Source organism: Python bivittatus, unplaced genomic scaffold (genome assembly GCF_059951505.1).
Source record: "Python bivittatus isolate LINGU-HERP-01145 unplaced genomic scaffold, Pbiv_v1 ctg000020_np1212, whole genome shotgun sequence".
NCBI classification, from domain to species: Eukaryota; Metazoa; Chordata; class Lepidosauria; order Squamata; family Pythonidae; genus Python; species Python bivittatus.
Window position 1 is genome coordinate 99,031,482 of NW_028277030.1, and position 17,721 is coordinate 99,049,202.

The window sequence follows — 17,721 nt, forward strand, 5'->3', positions numbered from 1 at the left end:
CCTTTCCTACTTGCATGGCAATGTCACAGGCAACCATTGTAAAGGGCAGAGTTGGCATTTTAATGCCCGTTTCATTGTTTGTTCTCTCTTCCCACCGCAGATACCTATGGTGTCAGGGTCTTCTCCACTTACTCCTGCTTCTCATTAGGTGTCATTAAAATAAAGCTTCATTCTTAATGCTTCCAGTGAGCAGTCTGGTTTTACTTCACATTGTATTGAATGATTTGTTCCAAGCTTTTGATTTATGATTTGTTCTCTTTTTCCAGCACCACAATTCATGGGCATCTCTTTGCCTTTCTTCAGCCTTTCTGATGATCCAGCTTTCATAGCCATGTTATAATTGAGAAACTATGGCCTTGACAATATGTGCCTTTGTTGTCAGTGTGATATCTCTGCATTTTAAGATTTGGTCTAGACTTCTTGTGGTTTTGTTTTTCCCCAAGTAGCAAATGTCTCTTTATTTCATGGCTGTAAAGTCTAGGAAGATAAAGTGTGTTACTTCTTCAACTTGTTCTTTAGCTTTCTGTACTGGTTTGGCATTGCCTGTAGACATTGTTAGTTTTTTCAATATTGAGCAGTAGACAGTCCTTTGAACTCTCTTCTTTCACCTTCAACAAGAGATTCCTTAAGACGTCCTCATTTCCAGTTATCTGGTATTAGGATCTAATATCAACACCAAGGGCTGCTGTTGGAACACAGAGTAATTGAAAATTTTCATTCACAAACTAAAAATATTATTTAAGAGTGTAAAAGCCTTTTTAGACAAATTCATGGGTGTGGATTCTCTTTTGGTCAAGTAAGTCAGATGGCCAAGTGATGTTGCTTTGATCAGGGACAGCAGTCGCTAGCTTGCTTACAAGCTTCTGTGTGGCATCTGGCTGGCCTGAGTTAAAAGAAAGAGAATACAGAAGCAGATAGATAGTGGTCCTGTCACATCTCAGGCTGTAACAGGAGTGGGCAATACTTGAACAGTTGGGAGTCACAACTCAGCCCTTGGTCTACTGAGGACTCCAGGAAACTTTAGGTGACGCAGCAAGAGCACTACAAATAAATTAGCTGAAATGTTTCATCCTGTATTTTTATGAAAGTTATGGGTGGGAATTAGAGTGGGAAGCCTCTAAGAGAAACTCTTACCATTCCCATCATTACCTTCCCTGAAATCCTAAAAACAGTCCAAAATTATATGGCCAACATTAATCCATTATGACAGTATAATCTTGGCTGCTTGGCCCACTACAAATGAGGAGCTGGTGGGTTATATAAGGCCCACGGGGTGTCCCCATCTCTCACCTTTGCCACACAATAGGTTTTTCTTTTTATTCTGATCTTCCTTCTATGCTATCCTCACTGGCTGACTGAACAGTATGAGATACAGATGCCAGGAGACTTGAATGTGCACCATGAACAAAATATCATAGGAAAGGCAGTATAAACAAAGTGTCAAATCAAAATCATGAGAATAAAAACATCAGTAATTTTTTTCCCCAGATAAAGAACTAGTCTGACAATATATCATGATTAAATGAAATGGAGAGTTTTAACTTTACACATTAGATCATGTTTTTGGACTCACTAATACATTTAATATTTAGGTATGAGGGAATTTAATACCTAAGTCAATCAATTGTTCAAATCAATGCCTAAGTCAATCAATTGTTCAAATTGATCAAAGCTTTCTGTATCTTATAAATGGCACATACTACCTTATAATGTGGATTAAACTATACTAGAAGTATTGTTAGAAAGCTGGCCTATACACATCTATCAGCCTCCTCTGGCTGTGATTATATGTATAATTAAATTTACATTGCATTACATTGGCCTAATGTCAGGACAGAAAGCATGTGATCTCAGCCTTTACTTCAGCAGCTGACCGGTGATTTCCCCAGGAGTCACCTGCAGGAGAGCTATTGGGATGGGTGAAAGAACATCAACAATCTTCTGTTTCTGCTTTTAGTGGACAAAAGAACAGAAAACGTTTCTGTTCTTACTGCTAAAGAGAAATGTGTGCCTCCTCTTCCAGAAAAAGATGTGTAAGCATGTGAAAATGTGTGGGCTGTTTCTGACATAAGGTCTGAAAGACGTGGGCATGCTCTTGGGAGTCACAGCTGAATCTAAATGTTTGCACTGGCATTCTACGAGTATGCTTATGTGGGAGAAGAAAAAATTCCCAAAGTGAGTAGGATATTATATATATCCACCTCCAGTTTGGTGCACAGGATGAAAGGCCACACTTACCCAGAGTCAGATTTACACCAAAGATTTTTAAATTTAGCAGGGGGATTTGTCTCTTTAGCAAGAATCTGCAGTTAGTAAGATTTTTGATATCTTGATTTGCTTAGGTATCTCTTTTTATCATTAATTGGAGACTGCCACCATATATTGTGGATCATGCTATGTATCTTTGGAACAAATGGAAAACGCAGTATAAGTGATTTATTTCAGAACATAGCATAATAGGGCTGTGTAAAATATTGAAAAAGAATGTTCTGCAAAATGCATTGCTGTGAATGAAGCACCTCACAAGGATCATGTAGTCCAACTTTCCACAGTATGCAGGAAAATCAATTAAATTATCCAGGAGAGATGACCACCAGCTTTCTTAAAAATTTCCAGAGATAGAGTCTCCACAGTGTTCCATTGTTGTACAGATCTTACTCTCATTAAGTTCTTCCCTATATTTAAATGAAATTTAGGTAGCTGAAGAACTCTACTAATTACCTTTCTCCAACTCAACACTGAGCATTAATGCTGACTCTTTGAGTGTGGTTAGCCAGCTAGTTGTGGACCCATTTTATTGTAGTGTTATCCAAACCAAATTTTAACAGCTTGCCAATGAGAATGTCATATAAAACTTCTCAAAAGCTTTGCTGAAATCAAGGTAGATTACTTCCACAGCATTCATTTTGTCCACTAGAGTAGTTACCTGTTAAAAAAAGATAAAAGATTTGTCTCACGTGATTTATTTTTGATAAAGCCATGCTGGGCTTCTGGATACCCCATTTCAAGTGCTTCTCAATTCAGTGTCCTCTGGTTTTGTATAGTTTCTAACCTGCATACCGTTCAGTTGCTCTAGCTGGACAACATGGGAGCTGGAGTCTCAATTTATCTGGAGGGCATCAGATTGGAGAAAGACTAGTCTAAGCTGTTAATAAGAAGTCATTTTTAATTTCCTCTACACTAAACCCCCACCCCACCCAGGTAGCTATTTGTCAGATGAACTAATGTTGTAAAGGAGGTCGTATGGAAAATGTAAAAATCAGCAGAGATATTTATATTCCTGAATTATTTACTCTTAGGATTGTTGAATAGAACATGCTTCTTCATCTCCAAAAACATTGTGGAAAAAAAGTTTGTTTTTAAAAAGCAGAGTAAAAAATTTCCAGGCCACAGGTGGCAAAATCTAGGTTTGCAAGATGTAATTTGTTTTTAACTTGACCTTGGGGATCTACAAGCCAGAACAGACATGCAAAATAAAGGCACAAGCAAGAAGACATACCTTAATTTATTTATTAAATCAATTTATATGGCTGCCTTCTCGCAGATGGGACTCTGGATGACTAATAACATATTAAAACAATGCAAAAAACAGTGTCAACAAAACATAAAAAACCTCTGCAGTGGTCGCCAAGAACAAACCTGATCAGCACTTAACAACACAATAATATCTGATTTCACAGGCCATCTGACTTCCCTACCTGCATGCTCTGGAGCACATCCAGGTGTTCAGTGCTTTGCAAAAGGCTGGCAGATTTGGAGCCAACCTGATCTTGGCATGGGGGGCATGGAGTTCCAGAGGGCATGCGCTGCACCAAAACAGCCTGCTTCCTACATCCCATTTGATGGCATTCTTTAATTGAGGGGACCCAGAGCATGCTTTGACTTTCAGACCCTATAGGATGGGTAGAAACAACCAGGGAGATGTAGTTCTGCAAATAACCCACTCCTGTGCCATGATTTATCACTTAATTTAGAAGTTAAGGAACGCAATCCCTCCTGAGTACATTTTGTAGATGAGAATTTTTGACTAATAAAGAACCAAACATTCATGTGTTTTACAAAAAAAATTAACTCAGTTGAAAGTTCTTATTGTTAGTCAATTTGGGATCTAAAAATCCTTGCTAATCTATCACAAATTACTCAGAGATTATCAATAGATTCCAATCTATCTTTTGGCCATTCCTGAACAAGATTCTTTTCACTTGAGGAGGCAAAGAACTTATGCAGTGTATGAGCTATCATTTACTCCTAAATAATCAGACCCAAAAAATATACAGTGATGTTCATTTCTGTGAATATAAATTTACCCACCATAAAAGTAGGCTGAACTGCCTCTTCATGCAAGCTCAAATGAAGGTCAAAAGCCAGAGAGCTAAACCATTAGCAGTTACAGAGACACCTAGATTTTAAATTCCTCAAACATTCTAATTTTGTCTGTTCTATTCATACAAAGCTGCAGAGATCCATAAAGACAGCAGAATATTTTGCATGAAGTGCATTTACTGTACAGTATAATCTTGCAACTTGAGACAAGTACAAGAGGATGCTAGCATCATAATCAGCCACAAGGTGGTAGCATATCTTAAATCTAAGCAATTCGCAGAGCCATATTTAAAAAACAGTTTATTCCTGTCACATATTTCCCCTTCACCAGTCCAACTGACCCTGAAATTCTTGGGGAGGGATTCTTCATGCACTGTGGTTTAAATCTGACTTGTACTTCTCCTTGCTATTCCAGCTGAAGGACTTTTCCCAGCTGGAGAATATATTACTTGAAGAGAATGCATCTAGATCAACAGATGAAAGCAGGAGATTCATTCACTTTAAGAACTTTATTTTGTCATTGGAAAACAAAGGTGAAAATGAAAAAAAAAACACAACTGGAAAAGAAAGGAAGCAGCAAAGATCTCAAGTTACAAAAGGATATAAAAATCAAAGAGATCTTTGGTAGAAAATGCTTTATAAAACTGCCACTTCTTCTTTTTGGAAGAGGTTTGTTCTCTGGAAAACAGGGAAGAAAGGAAAGACCAAAACCTCTCCCTAGGACATCCCAGTTCATTGCGCCATCCAGGACTTGCCACGTTACAAACAGCCACTCCCAGGCAGCCAACAGTAGGAGGGAGGGAACTGGGAATTTCCCTGTTCCAGAGTAAAGTTTACATACTAGAAACTTTGTTATCATCTCAGATTGGAAACCACTACTAGCAAGGGAAAAACAAATGCTCAGATTTGACAGGTCATGGCTTTCCAATCTACAGTAGTTCTGCAGTCTTTTTATGATAGTAATAACTTACCTGCCCATTTAAAATGCAGAGGGAATCTTGAGCACCCACTGATTGATGTCAGCATATACAGTCATAGACTGAACACAACTAAATGCTAAGCTTTAGAATGTGGGAAACAATTTCGGTTTATGATGATGCTTCTCCCATTAATTAAAGCTGGAAAAAAATGCCCCAATACCCATCATTAACATCTCCTTCGCAGCTTATGTTCAAAAGGAACAAGGAGAGTATGGGAACTTTCAGCTTCTGAGGAAGGGTGGCAGACCCTCCCTTACTCAGTAAGTTTAACTAGAAACTCAGTTCACAAATGCAATGTCAAGTGGCCAGCATAAAGCTGCCTAATAATCTAATAGGCTGGCACTTCCCTTTGCAGCAGTACTAGCAAATTGAACAGAACAGAAACTGACCTTTGCTCTGGTCCCGAGAACATCAATTATTCCAAGGCAAAAGTGACTAAGACGATACTTGTCCCCATGAGCTCAGCCTTCATGTTTGGTCAGTCCCAGAGGCTGCCAGCTGGAACAAAACAACATTCTGGCCCTGACAACTCTGTCCTGCCTCCATGGGAGGCAAAATCAGAGCTAAAATGAGAGATGGGGCAATTTGGTGTCTAGACACTGCAGCTAAAAGCGTGAGCATGAGTGGAGGCTGAATTAGCTAGTGAAGGAAGCAGATCAGGCTGAGTAGAGGAAATCAGGAAATACTTTGTGCAGAAAAAATAACTTTAAAAGAAATTATTTTGGCAGACTGAAGACAGGCAGCCCCTGACATATTCCATCATAGACTAGGGAACAGGGAAAAGGAAAAAGAGTGAGATCCGAAATATTTATTTATTAAATTTGTATGCCGCCCATCTCCTCCGTATTCCATTCACAATACGGTCTGGAAATTAAGGAGTTTCTCCAAATTTAGACAAACCAGGGAGTGTAAACAAGGGCCCAGTCTATCCAAACTTGCATCCCTTCAAAAAGGTAGCACTTCCACATTTTCAGGATTTAAAGTCAACACAAAGACGTTTCCCCTTCTTGCACTGGCTCCATAGTCTCAAAAATGGCTGAAGTTGTCCCAAGGGTCACATTATGACAAGGGGAATGATTCATTGGTGGTTAGCTGTGTTCCTGTCAGCCTCAAGTAGCAAAGTTATACTCCCTCTCACAAGATTAACTTTCCCATTTAGATGTTAGGATGTCCGACTGGAGCACATCACAGGCTTTCCGGAGATCTTCAGGTCATCAAAAGGCAAAAGTGTAAGGATCTGCCGACAAAAACCAAATAATGATACAGTCAGCAGTCAAGAAGGGTGCATACAAAAGAGCTAGTATTACCACTTCATCATGGAGAAAATCTATCCACGTGGTTTCTAAGAGTCAACACCGATTTGATGACTTGACAGCACATAATCAATTAATCAATCATCACTTCAATGGCTGACAAAAGTACCGAGCACAAACAGCTCACACAAGATTGTCAACTATCTAGTGAGGCCAGAAAGACCAATAATCTCTATTGTTAAACCCTTCTACCCATTATGCAGGAAGATTATTTGTGGTATTTTTTCCTTTGAACAGCAGGATATTCACAAGTAATTTACTATGTGTGATCCCTTTATATGTGCTTTGGGGACTAACATGTATAAGGGAAGAAAACACCTTTCAACAGATCACCTATGTGAACACCCCAAGCTTTCCCAAACAAGGCTAGATTCACCATTATAGGTACTACACAGAATACTAATTTGCGCTCTATCCTAATGCAAATGCGTAGAAATAGTTTTCTGAAATAGTTCTATGCACGTGATAATCTAGCAACTTCCTCCACATCAAGAACATGAGTTTATTACACAAAGAAAGAGTAATACTGTTCTTAAGTGTCAGGAACATCATTCCTATTGCACTGATATCCTGCCTTTCCTTAAGAAGCTCAGGCTATAATGTTTTATCTTCCTAACTACCTAGGAGGTGAGGTAAGTTAGGCAGTATGACAACAAATAGCTGAAGGTCACCATCTGAAGTGATATGAATCCAGATCTCTTAAGTACAATGCAGAACTCTATCTATTCTATCAGGGAGGAGACCAGAATGGCCATGTTCTCTGAGCTGGGGTGGGATTCACAACATGGGAGGGACATTTTGCAAATGTAGGCCAAAGGGGCCCAGTGGCCCTTGATTTCCATTTCAATCAGTTGCCTATATCTCAATAATGAAGGCAAACACGATTCAGCTTCAGAATAAGAGCTGGTATTCATTTTGACCTACATGTAGCTCTGGTTTGCTTGGATCCCTATCTTCCTGATGTGGGAAGGACATCAGTTATCATCCTGCCTCACTGCAGCATAATTGCTGAAATCTGCCTATCCTGCCTTCTGTAGTTGCTTGCAACTGAAAGAAGCTGCAATAATGCCAAAGCAGTAGTAACACCAAGGCAGACTATCCAGTTTAGCAGCTTCTCCCTGCACATAGCCTTAAAGATTAAGATCAGATAGATGTGAACTGGAATTTGGCAAACCAAAGGTACAAATAGCATCATAGAAACAGACAACTGCAGTCACCAGAACTCCCTATTCCTGCTTTTTTGCTAAATACCGTATGCTAAAACTTAAGAATTATACAACATAATCTGCATCTCTACCTTACTTTTAGATCAGGAGTGGGCAACCCACAGCTAATTGGCTTCCCATGCTCCTCCAGTGCCCTGAGAGTATACTGATGAAATTCAGTGGCAAAATGTAGGCATTCTGATGTGCGAGGTTTCTCAATTAACAATGGGACTGGAAATCTTCTAGGAAGAATACTGCTTCTATTCCCTCTCTGACAACCATTCAAATACACCCCAAAATTGAAATTTTTCATCTTTCCATTGCTTTGGCCTTGGGGGTGGTGTTCAGTGTGGGAATGGAAAGCTTCTCAGAGATAATGGTGCCAATCCCTGCTTTTAAACCACCAGCCTCCAAATTGCATTCTGAAAAATGAACATTTGGGGGCATTTTTCAGGATTTATAGAGGTTCCTCCTAACATCTCTTCAAACAGGCCAAACCTTTCAATACTCCATTTCACGTTGTCACTGAATGGCCTCTTGCCCTCTAGAAAACTGACAGACTGAAGTGTGGCCCCCAAATTCCCCACCCTTATCCTACATCCAAATCTGATTATTTAGCTCTTGCCTACAGAGCCCAAACTATTGCAACTCATTCCAGAGAGATTCTCACATCATCATTGCCATCTGCCAGATCTTGAGCTGTCTCATTTTCCATATTCCGCAATAAGGTATCTGCTCCTGAATGGCAGAGGACTGCAGCAATGGCAGCGTCATTCCTGCCTACAGCCAGGTGCAGTGGGGTACAGCCGTTGTACATCTGTGAATCCACTTGGGCTCCCAATCGCAGGAGGTGCCTCACAGCCACCTCATCATGATTCTCCACTGCCAAATGTAGGGGTGTCTTTCCACTTGTGCCATCCTGAGAGAAATAACAAGAGTTGTTTCAGGAGACCTCATGAGCAAAATTCCAAAAAACATACCTTTCTCTGTAGATACAGTAAGAAACCTAGATTCCATACTATAAAAGCCTGCCACACTTCTTGGCCTTTGAGTGAAAAGGAGCAACAATTAAAACCAGCTGCAAACAAAATAAGAGAAAGAGAAAGCTCCTTCTGAGCCACGATGCACTGAGGGATTCAAGCAAACCTAGAAGAGCCTGTGGTAGGGATCACAATGGCATAGCAGTTCCTAAGCATTCTGTTCCTGGAGATGCAAAAACTGATCAAGGAGGCTCGACTGCAGTCATGTTAGTATGCCAGCCCAAGAGGAAGCAATCAAGGTTGTACATAATTTCTGAAATGGTCTGACTCCTTAGAATCAAAACTGACTCCTGGTGACTACATTGATGTTGATGTCATTTTGTTGGCAGCAATGCAGAATTGGTTTGCTATTGCCTTATTCCAGGATCGATCTGCCCATCCTTCCTTCCTTCCTTGTTTCCCAGTCATCTACGCAGCCCTAAGATTTCCAGGCAGGTTCCCATCCTGGTCTGATCCTGTTTAGCTTTCTAGAATCAATCTTCTGTTGATGGCATGTAATCACTAACTAATTCCAAAGATCATTCTAAAGAAAGTTTTATCCTGTAAGTTAAGAGTTATCCTGTTTGTCTGCACCAAAGAAGGAAAGAGGAGCTACGCAAAGCTACAGCTCAGCCTTCCTCTATCCCCTCTCCCCCCTTTTGGAGATTTCACTAGGCACTCCCTACATTTTCAGCATTAAACTTAGCCATTCCAGTACCTCTTCTAAAGCCAACTTTTAAATTCTGCAGCATGCAGAATTTTGTATTCAGTAAGAAATTTTCAGAAAAGGTATGGCTTTGACATATATGGGAGATGGAGGTCTGCTAAATGTCCCTAACTTACTTGCACATTAATGTCAGCTCCATTCTGCACCAGCAATGCCATCAATTGAAGGTTCCCTTTCAAGGTGCTGATGTGAAGACAAGTCAAGCCTGGAGGGAGGGGAAAAAAAACAACAACCCAAACAGCTCAAGAAACTTGTTACAAGTTAAGCATTTAAGCCCTGACTTTAACACTCATCAGACACAATGGGATCACTCCAAACTCTTCTTCACCTTGCCAGTTCTGGAGTTGCAGATCTTGTAGAGTTTTTCTAGTCTTCATGTCAGAGACTGATTTCTTCAGAGGCAGCAACAGCTCAACACATTCCAGACTCTGCTGCTCACAGGCCAAGTGCAGAGCAGTATTTCCATTGCGGTCCTGCAATGCCGTGTTCACCCCTTTCAGAATTAGTGCTTCCACCACTTTGCACTGCTCCAGATATACAGACAAGTGAAGCGGAGTCTGCAAATGGCAAAAAAAAAAAGAGGAATGTAGGCGCGGGGGGAGTGGGGAGGTAAGGCAGGTATGGAACTTGGACTCATTTGGATTTTAACTGCACCACAAGAAATACAGAATTCAGTAGTGGATGCAAAGTTCAGCATCCTGAAAATGAGGAAGGAAAGCAAGTGGGCAATACTTAGACAGCCCTCTAAATCCAGAGGTTGACACTTAGAATTTCCAGCAATTAGAAGGTCTCCATATTTAGAATTGGCACTTTATTCCTTCCCATGATTAGCAGAAGCCAGAAAAATCTGTTCAGAATAAGTATCCTTTAAATATGCAAATAATTAATAAGGCTGGTAGATCTTTAGTGTTGTATGAGCTGCTTTTTAAAACAAAATCATAATAAAAATGATTACTGTAATATAAGACAAAAAAGACATTGATGATCAAGATTATTTCTGGAAATGTCAGATATCTAAAGCAGATTTTCTTTATAAAATCTTTTGGCCCTGTTTACATATTAAATTATTCTAGATTGATGTGCTATGTAACTGTCAACAAATGAGATGCCTGAACTGGTAAAGTTATTTTTTTGTACTATTTAAAGAAATGTGGAATCTTTGTATTTACATTGTATACTCAAGTTATTAATAACAACTAAAATGAATACAGTATAATATTAGAAATCAATATAAGCATTTACATAGATGGATTAGTAAAGGGTACTATGAGATTTAGCACTGCTTGTAAAATTATTTTGTCAAGTGGTCAGTATAACTCAGATAATAATGATCATTTTAAACAAAAAGGGCTATTAGCTATTTAAGAAATTATAAAATTCAGATTAAGACATAGCCACATGTTTTTGCTATTCTAGGTATCTTTTTTTTTTTTAAGAAGAAAAATAAGGAAAAAATAAGGAGCTATGCAAGCTTAAGTAATATAGGTTAAAGAATTTGGAGTATCCTGGTGAAAACATTTCATTAATTTGTTTACATTTCAGAGAGTACACAATTCTGGAGAAAAATGAAGGGCCAGTGCTAGCTTTCAGTTCTATCTTGGCTTGGTTTTTGTCTGCTACGCATTTTGCTGATGCAGACACACATCTATGTATTTTGTTAATTGATTGATCACGTGCCATCAAGTTGTTTTCCGCTCCTACAAACCCATAGGGGTGTCCCAGTACTTATCCGGACTCTCCCTCGTTAATTAGACAAGAGTTAAGCCTTGCTTGAAGATATACAAGTTGTTGCATGTGAAGGGAACCACTTATAACAGAGCGCCAAAAACATCTTGGCATAAGAAATAGTACCACAAAAATTCCAAGAAAAATTTCCAAGAATGTTGCAGAGAAGCAGCATAATAGGTCTCTGTGTTTAAACCACTTCCAGAGCACAGACAAAAATGCTTATTTATCATCAAGAGCACTTTAGCTTCCAGCCTTAGATTGTTACCCCACTGCAGCTTGCTTTCTTCCAGCTAGAATAGAAGAACCCCTCATCCTTCTTCACATCTCTCACCACGTACTTGGAATAAATCGTTCTGGAGTTCCAAAACCTCAACGGGCATTTGGGCAATGCAGCAGAATGCAATAGATGGCATGCAGTGGATGATTGCCAGGTGCAGTAACCTGAGGGGGGAAAAAGATTAGTCATTCCAACCTGTAGAAATAAAGAAGGACTTCCCTTCAAGCCAACAAAACATTCTTATGCAGCAAAGCCACAGTTGCTGGTTTATGTTTAGCTCTCAGAAGTAAACTAGCACACTTGCTTATTGGAAAATTGAGTCAGACTTGTGCATGTATACTGTAACAATTTCCATGTTACACCTTTTCACAGGCCAAAATATACTTCATACAGCAAAGACATTTACTGCTTGCAACATGTCAGCCATTCATTTCCTGGTGAGCACTAAAGTTTGAAGAGAAGACACATGTCTCTAAATGCATGGTGATCCATCAGAAAGGGAGCCATACATTCTCGGCAACTGTCCCACCAACTTAATTGAAATTGCCAGAAGACAAATATAGTGCTATCAATATTCAAACTTAAAATGCAAGCCAAACATCTGCTTTTAAAATACACATAGAGAGAGAAGGGGGTGGGGGTGGGGGTAGAACCTTCTGGTTCAAAGACAGGCAGCAAAATTTTAAGTAATGCCACGCAGAAAAGGTCTCCTTCATTCTTTCAACTAGATCTCATTCAATTTGATATAAAAGAGAATTTCATTTCAAAATAGAAAAAAAGTTTACTGAAACTTCTGTCAGTGCAGATTGGTATTCTTGCACTTATTTAATAACAACATGGCTAAGAGGTATTTTTGAGTATCCCACCCTTCACAGTAAGTGATCTTTCCAGCAATCTGTAGCTCTCCTGACTATTGCCTTGTAATTAAATTTTAACAGACAACCATCATGATGGATTGCTTCTACTTCAGATTGTGAAATGTGAGCAGCCAGGAGGCTTCAAAGTGATGAAAGATGTGTAACAAAAAGCAACTGTTCCTGTACCACCCTTTAGCACCTCCAACAATTAAATAAGCTCAAAAAATGCTACCAAGAAAAATGCAAAAGAAAATTTCAACCTCTATAAGAATAAGGTAGAAAAACAGAAACCTTTTTTAAAGAAACTGCAAAATGGTTATCAGCCCAGCATTGGTTTAAGGCAGTATTTCTCAACCTTGGCAACTTTAAGCTGTGTGGACTTCTGGCTGGGAAATTCTGGGAGTTGAAGCCCACACACTTGAAGTTGCCAAGGTTGAGAGACACTGGTTTAAGGCATACATGGGAAGGCCCTGAGTTTCTTCAACTGCCTAAAAGTGACATCTAGCTCCAGTCCAGTGAGAACGGGCAAGAGAAGAAGTGGTGGAACAGACACTTCTACTTAGTTATTGTAAAATAGCTGACCAGGGAACAGGTCTGAGTCAGAGTGCTGTAGCAAGGCTGGATTCTAAAGCTTTGCAGCCTAGGAACTCCCAGCTTCCCCCCCCCCTCCACCCAGTAATTGCCCAGAGAGGGGAAGATGACAAAGGCAGTAGCAAACATTACATCTGCACCAGAGACATCATGAGTGTGTAAGAACAAATGATGGTTGCTGTAGTATTCTATCTTGTTTAAAAAAAACAACAACATTTTATACAGAGGACGCCCAGCTGTGTGTCCCTGGATACAGATGTTTCCTTTTGTTATGTTTCCTTTTAAAACAAACTATATGCATTTATTAGGACAATTGAAGTAAATCCCATGTTATAATTCTATGATTTAATTAATATAAAATTACATAAACATACACACACACACGTATGTATATAAAAATAAAATCAGCGTTGATTTTTTTCCTCCTTTCTCTAATACACCAGGAATGTTAAATCAGTTTACAGCAGGGGTTGGCAAACTATGGCCCGTTGGCAAAATCCAGTCCGCTGCCTGCTTCTGTACGGAGTGGATGGACAGGCAGCAGATTACCAGGTGTGAGCCTCAACCAAGGTCCCTCGGGGTGGGGGAGTGGGCATGGGGTGTCCTAGGTGGCAGCCTATCAGCAGCCTCCTTGCTGGCAGGCCGGTGCTGTCCAATGGCTGCTGGGCTCCTTGGCCTGCAGACCTACCAGCTGTGCCCACAGAGGCAGAGGAGGGGCAAGACCTGCAGAAAAAGTTTGCCAACCCCTGATTTAAAGCATAGACTACCGGGAGCAAGCAGGAAAAATAGACATGTTAGCTGTATGCATTATGAGTGAAGTTATGACCAGCTGGAGGTGGGCTTTACTTAGCTCAGCCACACTCATACTCTACCATTTAAGGCCAATTCTGCTAACTTCCTTAGCCTATAGTACCAACAGTTGTTATAATAACTATTTATATTGAATGTAGATATTCTTTTATAAATATACTTTTCCAATATTTAGCAAGCAACTGAACTCATGAAAATTCAGCTGAATCTTGTATATATAATATGTAACTGCCACAATGACATTGCTCTGAGAAAGTTGCTATTAAAAGCATAAAAACAACCATCAACAACACCTGCAGATTAGAAGGTAGATATTTGAATAAGAAAATGAAAAAATAAATAGGGATGCGCATTGTACAAGACTTTGTTGGAGAGGGGGTTAAACAAGATTCAGAAGTATCTAATATGGCTAACAAATCTATGTGATATCTAAGTTTCTTCTGTGAGTATTTAGCTACCAGCAGAAGAAATAATATATGACTACAACTGAAGCAGAGCTCAGTTTACTGCCTAATCAGATATAATTCTAGAGGGGGAAAAAAAGCTTTGTAATCTTTTTAGTATAGAAGTTATACTAACTATTTGCTAAAGTGAGCAAATAAGTGCAAATATAGTGAGTTTTTTTTTAAATACTGTTATTTCCAGACCAAGCTGTTTTTTAAAAATCACAATCATTTCCTATCCCCAGAAATAATTTCAGAATCAATGCAAGATGCATTATTAGCATGTGCCAACTTTTTTAAAAATGACATTCACATTTATTTGGTTGATATAACATATTTCCAGGAAGCTAACCAACTTTATAAAGATCATGATGCACTTGCAAATGGGTCTTTAAAAACAAACGTTCATTTTTACTGTACATTATGAAGCACTCTGGTGTCCCAGGCTCTACTAAAGGGGATTTCCATAGAGGAAAGGGGAGGGAGCTGAGAGGCTGTACTCGCAGTTGATGGAGCAATCAGGAAAGAAGAGGGAGGGGAGAAAGGAAAGGTGGTTAACCTCACAAGCACCAAAACACCTGGAATGGCCCCCTGGGTGCCCATATTACAGACTTTTTTTTTAGAGGTGTGCACAAAAGCATGAATGTTCTGCTCTATAAATAGAGTGGCTGCAGTTCAGGCAATCAGCCCCGGGGAAGCCCAAAGTCACATGGTGTGGGGAATTTCCTTGCCCACCACAGTTGCCTCAGCAACGGGACAGGGGAGTGTGGCCAAGCAGCCAATGCTCGGCTGCTTTTTCCAGCAGACACAAATTGCTGGGGGAAGACAGAGGTTACCTTGCTTGGGCACTGGCATCCACCTTGGCAGTGCTGGGGTTACAAGGCTGCAATGAAAAATTAACCCTCCCCTCACAGACAATTTTTTTTTTTACTGCATAGCTACTGCCTTTTGCCAAATAAGTTTTTGAAGCTTGCCACAAAGCTGCATGTTTCTCTAGGGCAGCATCCCTGGGGTTAAAGGCATAAAAACAAGGATAGTTTTTTAAAAAATAAGTAGCTGGCAATTCCGACTGCCCTGCCAACGTGTCAGGACTAGTCTGCCAGTCCCCTCAGTGGTCTTCTGAGGTGCATGTAAAGCATGTTCTGGTACCTGCAGATGACTGATGGAGAACTAGTTAAGAAATAAGAAAACAGAAAACAGTGTAATAAAAGAGAAACTTAAGTGAATTGCTTTATTATAGCTATGTGAGCCCTCTCCAATCTAGAGTTATCCAGAAGATGGACACTGATTCCCAGAATTCCCTCTCTCCTATGCTGTCTGATCACTGTAGTTGAAGGAATCTGGGCTGGATCTGATCTGGGCTCTTCCTGGCCATTATTCCTCTGTTCTTCAATAAATCATCCTCACCAGGCACAGAGCCCAACTCTCCCATCCTAAGAAGTCATTGGTTTTAATGTTAGCTTTAAAATTAAACATAATAGGACTATTTAACATGCCCACACAGTCCTATGTCATCATTTGAAAACCTGGAAGAAAAAAAAAAAGAAAAGAGCCCACTCATATGCTTTTTGTGACTAGGCAATGGAGCAAGTAGCCATTTACAAGCTTGGCTGAAAGAAACTGCCAAAAGGAAAACATTTTTAAAACCACAACTCAGCTTCACCCACATATACCATCTGCAAGTTTTGAAACTGTTTTCCATATCAGCAAGGCCTTTATGTGAGTAAGCTAACTTCTTAGACTTGCTACATACTCCTATACAACACTTTAATAAATATAGCAAGAGGCACACAGGTTAAATTTACAGGTTGTTTTTCAAATCTGTTGTTTATCTGAAAAGCAGGATGACATGCAGCATTTCCAACAGACTTAGGAAAATAGCTTAGAATATCACACTGTACTTTTATCATTATTATTTAATACAGAAGCAGCAAAGGGGTAGAAATGAACAGAGGTTGCAGAAAAGCAGTCAGTTGTACTAGCTGGAGCTGGGAAGACCCAGGGTCAAATCACTACTTAGTTATAAAGTTCATGTGGTGATCTGGGGTCAGTCATTCTCTCAACCTATCAGACTTCACAGAATAGTTCTACGGATAAAAGGGAAGTAGGGAAAACAAGTGGGGAGGGGAGCAAGAATGGCCATTGTCTGTCTTTTATTCATGTACTGTACTTATTTATTACTTGCCCACGTAGTAAATATGATTTGAGAGGGGTCTTTCTTCCAAATAATGCAGAGAGACAGAAGGAGTGAATCCCACCACTGGGTCTGATCAAACATCTTTGGCAGCATATTGGAAAAGAAAACTTCCAATACCAGGTTAGTGGAGGGAAGAGTGACATAAGTGTCTAATTCCATGAAAGGAGACTCATCTTTTAGATCATCTTCAAGTCTCAGGAAGCATCCTAAGTGTTCTCTTGAACATAATGGTGCATGATCATGATAGGAGTCATCTGGTTCACCATCACATGATCCAGGGAAAACTATAGATGGAAGGGAATCTAATATGAAACAGAAATTCCTGAAATAGCAATAACACATTTTCGAAGTCTGAGCAGCTTTTCCAGAAAAAACAATAGCAAAATGAACATGAGAAGTTTTAATGCTTGAGCAGCATATTGTGTCAATCAGAGACTTATCAGAGCTAAAAACAGCCAAGGAAATTATATTAGTCAGAACAAGGGTGACTGGGGAGGGCACATTCTTATTTCAGGAGGGGGCAAGGGCTAAAATGGATAGAGCAGTTATGCAAAGTTAGCAGGGCTGAATGATGCACACGCTTGAAGCTGGGGTTTTCTGGGGTTTAGGGGAAGGAAAACTTTAGTTTATTGGTTTGCTTGTTTAATTGTTCCAACCTTATTTTAAGTGTACTTGTGTGTCCTACCTCACAATGGTAAAAAAAAGTAATTGTATCACCAATAGTGCAGTTGGAGGGAGCTCAAGGATCCATAAAAAAAGACACTGTGGATTGTATTAGAATATTCTCAAACAAATTAAAAGCTAAAATTATACTAGATGTGGATGTTCCTTCATACACACACACACACACATATACATACATACATACATACATAATTTTTATTAAAGATTTTTTTAAAAAAGATAAAAACTAATACAAACTAATATAAAGTAAGAAAAAGAAAAGAAATCGAAGAGAAAGCTAAAAGTGCAAGAAAGAAAATAATAAAAGAAAAATAGAAAAGAAAGAAAAAAAGGATACAAATAAATAGCTTCCAATCTTTTTTACAGCAGTTATAAATACAATTATAAATTTACCTCTTACTCTATGGTTACAGCATAACTCTCTTCTTTCTGTAATCTATCCTGTCTAATCATCAAAACTATAAATCATAAGTTCTTTTTTTTTTCTGTTTCATACAAAAAGCCCATAAGGGGTTTCCAGTCAGCAATAAATGTAGATATTGTCTTTTCTCTGATCAAAGAAGTCAA

The 17,721-nt window shown here is 39.3% G+C and overlaps 1 protein-coding gene across 1 annotated transcript in view; it reads right to left on the reverse strand.

Moving 5' to 3' along the window:
- Window positions 1-3,502: 3,502 nt before the first annotated feature.
- Window positions 3,503-17,721, reverse strand: part of NFKBIE (NFKB inhibitor epsilon) — a 30,849-nt gene continuing 16,630 nt past the window's right edge. Inside the window, exons 2-6 of the mRNA XM_007429482.4 lie at window positions 11,634-11,736; window positions 9,896-10,124; window positions 9,684-9,772; window positions 8,492-8,740; window positions 3,503-6,540 (exon numbers count right to left, since the gene is read on the reverse strand). Coding sequence (XP_007429544.1) covers window positions 6,466-6,540; window positions 8,492-8,740; window positions 9,684-9,772; window positions 9,896-10,124; window positions 11,634-11,736 — 745 coding nt within the window. The 3' untranslated portion in view covers window positions 3,503-6,465. The remainder of the gene's footprint in view (window positions 6,541-8,491; window positions 8,741-9,683; window positions 9,773-9,895; window positions 10,125-11,633; window positions 11,737-17,721) is intronic.